Raw genomic sequence first — 4,530 nt, 5'->3', positions numbered from 1 at the left:
CATAACTGAAAGAGATTCATTGCAAAGTCTGAGGCAAGCATGAAAAGGAAAGGATGGGAGGTGAAACGAACATTTGGCATCCTTTAGGAGGAGGAGTATCCTAGATTCTATTGGCCCTCTGTATCATACATCAGCAACACTAATTTTGACTGAATTTTTTTTTTCTCCACTAGACCTGGACGTCTTTGATCAGGATAAAGGCTAGACTACAAAGAACATGGCCAAGTGCAACTATCTGAGATGGGAGAGAAAACCTATTCCTTACAAGTTACAGCCAATGCTTGGAAGTGGGCTTCAGGGGCAACAGAATTCCCCAAGTAGTTCTATGAAAATTGATATACCTAGGCTGATGTGGGGAAGTTCAGTGGAATACCAGTTAATGGAGGCGTGCATTGACATAAGCACGATGAGCCAATACCCATGACTCAGAAGGGAAACCCTTCAAAAGAAGGATCTTTCTCCCTCCCTCCCCCCCCATTGGATGCTTTAACTGGGTAATATCTCCATGCCAGTCCCCCCAATGAGGTGTTGGTCATTCTCCATCACCTCTGTGGTGCTGAAATTTGGATGATGTCTATCAGGACACTTAAAGGCTGCTGCTGCATGTCACATTTCAATGAGGACAATGGTAGGTTTGTCCTTTTAGCAGTACTCATTGTGGCATACCTGACTGCTGGAGCTACCATCTTCTCAGCCATTGAGAGCCCATCTGAAGCAGAAGCACAGCATCGTTGGAACTGGACTCTTCACAACTTTAGCCAGATCTTCAATATTAGTCTCCCTGAGCTGAAGGCCTTCTTAAGAAGCTATGAGGCAGCCATGGCTGCAGGTATTAGAGTAGATGCCCTCCGACCAAGATGGGACTTCACAGGAGCTTTCTATTTTGTGTGCACAGTGGTTTCAACAATAGGTAAGTCTTTCCTTCCTTCCTTCCTTCCTTCCTTCCTTCCTTCCTTCCTTCCTTCCTTCCTTCCTTCCTTCCTTCCTTCTTTCTTCTTTCAAATACCTTTCACAATTTGATATTCTCCAGAAAGTGTGACAAAGTGTTGGACTAAAATCAGGGAGACTCAGTTTCAAGTTCACCCTTGGTCATGAAAACTCATTGGCCAAATTTAGGCCAACCACTTTCCCTCAACCCCAAGGCTGTTGAAGAAAATGGAGGAGAAATTACTATGTATGCTGCATTCAACTCCTTTAGTACAGGGCAGGTAATAAATCCAACAAATAAATGAAAATATTGATCATGCTGACTAAGAATTCTATTGACCATATATCTGGACATACTGTATCCTCTTATTTAAAACTGAATCATTTCACATTTTATTTTAGAATACTAATTGTGTAGTTGAGACATAATCCACTAAACCATCTTTGTTCTCTCCCATTTCTCTCCCATCTTAAATGAAAGATTGAATGAATTTATTTCTGTTACATTTAAAAACACAAATCTATAAGTATTCATAATTAAATGTCACTAATTCAAAGGGTTTACCTCAAAGACAATGGAAATCAATCACAGTAATACAAGATCTTCATATAGAGTATATTTAGAAGTAAACAAAAAGTTTTCCTAATCTAGTTTTCTCCAACTGCATTAACTCATTAGGATCAACACCATTGGCTGGAAATGCAAGAAATCGCTCTTCAGCACATGGAGGACTTCAGGTTAGGAAACAATGACAAAAACATACTTTGAATTTTGCTAAAAAAAAGGGAAATAGTTATTCTTTTAAAGCCAAAGTGTCAAATCCATGTTTTTGTATTCAAAATCACAGAGAAATAGCTACCCAATATTATTAAGTATACCAATGCAACAGTTTTTCTGAAAAGGGCATTTTCAGATATAAGATTAAAATCAGTATGCAAATCAGCCTTTAAAGCAAATAAAACTTTTTTAAAAAATAATGCACAAATATATCCTTTTCTTTATTACATCTTATGCCAATTAACCTCACACCAGTATTGTATGAGAGCTGAAATGAACTTTTTGATAACATTCAAAAATGATATGAAAGAAAACAATACAGTCAAAATACAAAGGAAGGCTCTACATGGGAAGGAGGAAACACATTAGGATATTTTTTGGCTCTCAGAAAAATTAGCAATTAATATATTTGTGACTTTTATTGATGACTTTATTTTTCCACAAAGAAACAAGATTTGAGTAACACACTATGTGCATGTTCCTTTCAAAATTCAAGCAAACATAAACAGCTGGTATACTTTAATGAAATAGAATGGGTGAAGTTCAGAAGTGATGTTATTTCTTTTTCTAGAAAGCTTTCCTAAGTTGCTATAGCAACTGAAGTTTGGAAAGTGATCTGAAAGTCAGGATGCCTCCATAGACAGAACTGGTCTTGCCACTGTGGGCAGTTACACTGCGTTTTATATCTGAAGTAAGAGTAGAGTGAGTGGGCTAAAATGGCCAGTTCCTCTTTCCTGCATTCCTGGTTTTGTGTCTATTATCAATTTAATATTACTTAAATAGTTCTGTGTTTTTTGATGACAAATTTAAAATCAGACTGAACTAGATGGCGAGTATAGATTCTATGGAAATTCCTTCAGAACGAAATTTTATTCAGTACCAATAAATATTACAGAGTTTGGATTTTCTTCTTTCCCCCCATCACCACTTCCCATCCAGTGATAGGGAGTATGACATTTAACCTTGCATTACGTCAAAGTGAAGTAGAATTAAATGTCTATATTTAAAAGCAAGAACTGAATATGTCATAAAATGAGATATACATTACATTTTGAGGATTGCTAGGTTCCTTATATTTTAGTATCTTAGGAAAGTAGTAATGGTAAGAATTCTAAGAATTAATGTCCATAAATTACGCAGAAATTTTTTTACATGTTACATCGTCCGTCTACATTTGATTGATTAATTAGGTACATTAAATTAGTGTCAGCTTTTAGTGAACACATAGATTTCCTCCAGGACAATCTGTCCCCAGTCTGTCCTTCAGGTCTTCCAGTAGCGCACCCATCACTGCTGTAATTGAGGCCATTCACTTTGCTACTTGTCATTGTCTTCTCTTTCCTTCTACCTTTCTAAGCATTGCCCTGAGAGTTAAGTGATGCTAAAAGTGCTACATAAATGATACTTTGCTGGGTGGGGCCTTCTACCTTCTAGACAGAAATGTTTGTTATATTACAGAACTTTGTGTTATATTACCAACCACATAGTGATGTACCAATAGATTCAAATATTAGTATCGAAAGTTGCTTTCCCAGTCAACACTTCCCCTGGCCACACTTCTTTTAACTCTAGCTTCTACTTTGTAGTATGTATAGAAGAGGGTATTGCATTAAATCCACCTAAATATGGAAATATTATGCTTATAGCATTAAAGGCACCTAGAGTCACCTCTGGCAAGATGGGCAGCATAAAAGTTTAATAAATAAATTAAATCATAACAACAATTAATTCAGGATGATGTTAGAATATGTGTTGATTAACAAGAGTTTAGCAACTGCTTGTTAGCAGCTGCCTCTATCTTTACAAGAAGAGATTATTTTCTAAAACCTCTTACTGTATTTCCCACCACTTTCCAGGACATCTGCAAGGAAGGTAAAAAAAGTATCAAGATGTTTGGCACAGTTGCACAATCAAAGCCTTATTCTTTTTATGCATGGTATATATAAAAGAATAAGGTTTTAATTGCACAAAGCTGCCATCTAGACTTTATTTTTTAACCCTTACACCCTATGTCCTCTGATAGCCCTGAGCACTTTCCTCTTAACAATTATATTGAAAAAGGAATGTTTTTTCAGTGCATCCTTTGATCTCATTTAAGTCAAGAGAACACATCTTTGAATTCTTTCCTAACACCCACAGGACTGTGAAGTGGATGATAAATTACTTCTGAAGTGAGGTGGGAGCGAGCATTAGGCCAAGGATAAATGTATTTAAATCTCATGTCAACAATCAATTTCACTAGGTGACCTAGGATCAGTCATCTATTATAGGTGGTGAAGAGTACCATTTGTACTACTCTGAGTTGCTAGGAGAATGATTACAATAAAGTGAAAATAATTGTTGGATCCAGCTCTAAATCCTTCCTCAGTTTTGAATCAGATAGTTGCAAATTATCTTTCTGGCTTTTTACCCTAGAGAACTTCTTTTAACACCAATTTGCAACAGAGAGACTTATTCCCCCCCCCCATTTATATATTTCTTTTTTCCCTTTACTTCTAGATCTTTTTCTTTTTCATAGCAACCAGCACTACCAGATACTGAATTAACAGTGTATAATATCTTCTTTTTGAGAAAGTCTGAGAACTGTAGTGTTGAGCAAGCCAGCAGAAACTCTGCACCAAGTTACAATTCCTTGGTATAGATGAATGAGAAGGAACAGATTCCTCAGCTTTAATTGGGTTCAGTCATCCACACCATCCAGTGAGGAGAAGGATCAGGTGAACAGATAGAAGTGACAGCAGTTTGTGGGAAGTCAGAGCCCCAGAGAAGGAAATATTAAAAGGGCAGAAATATATATTTCCTCAAAAGTATTTTAAAAAGCAGGA

The 4,530-nt window shown here is 36.7% G+C and overlaps 1 protein-coding gene across 1 annotated transcript in view; it reads left to right on the top strand.

Annotated features, from left to right (window-relative positions):
- Nucleotides 1–567: 567 nt before the first annotated feature.
- KCNK12 (potassium two pore domain channel subfamily K member 12) overlaps nucleotides 568–4,530 on the top strand; it is a 38,357-nt gene continuing 34,394 nt past the window's right edge. The window contains exon 1 of the mRNA XM_015812176.1: nucleotides 568–910. Within this exon, the coding sequence (XP_015667662.1) occupies nucleotides 568–910 (343 nt within the window). The remainder of the gene's footprint in view (nucleotides 911–4,530) is intronic.

This window comes from Protobothrops mucrosquamatus, unplaced genomic scaffold (genome assembly GCF_001527695.2).
Source record: "Protobothrops mucrosquamatus isolate PMUCROS unplaced genomic scaffold, P.Mucros_1.0 scaffold_57, whole genome shotgun sequence".
In the NCBI taxonomy this organism is placed as follows: Eukaryota; Metazoa; Chordata; class Lepidosauria; order Squamata; family Viperidae; genus Protobothrops; species Protobothrops mucrosquamatus.
Note: the sequence above shows the minus strand (reverse complement) of the source record. Positions and strands in the feature narration are given on the sequence as shown.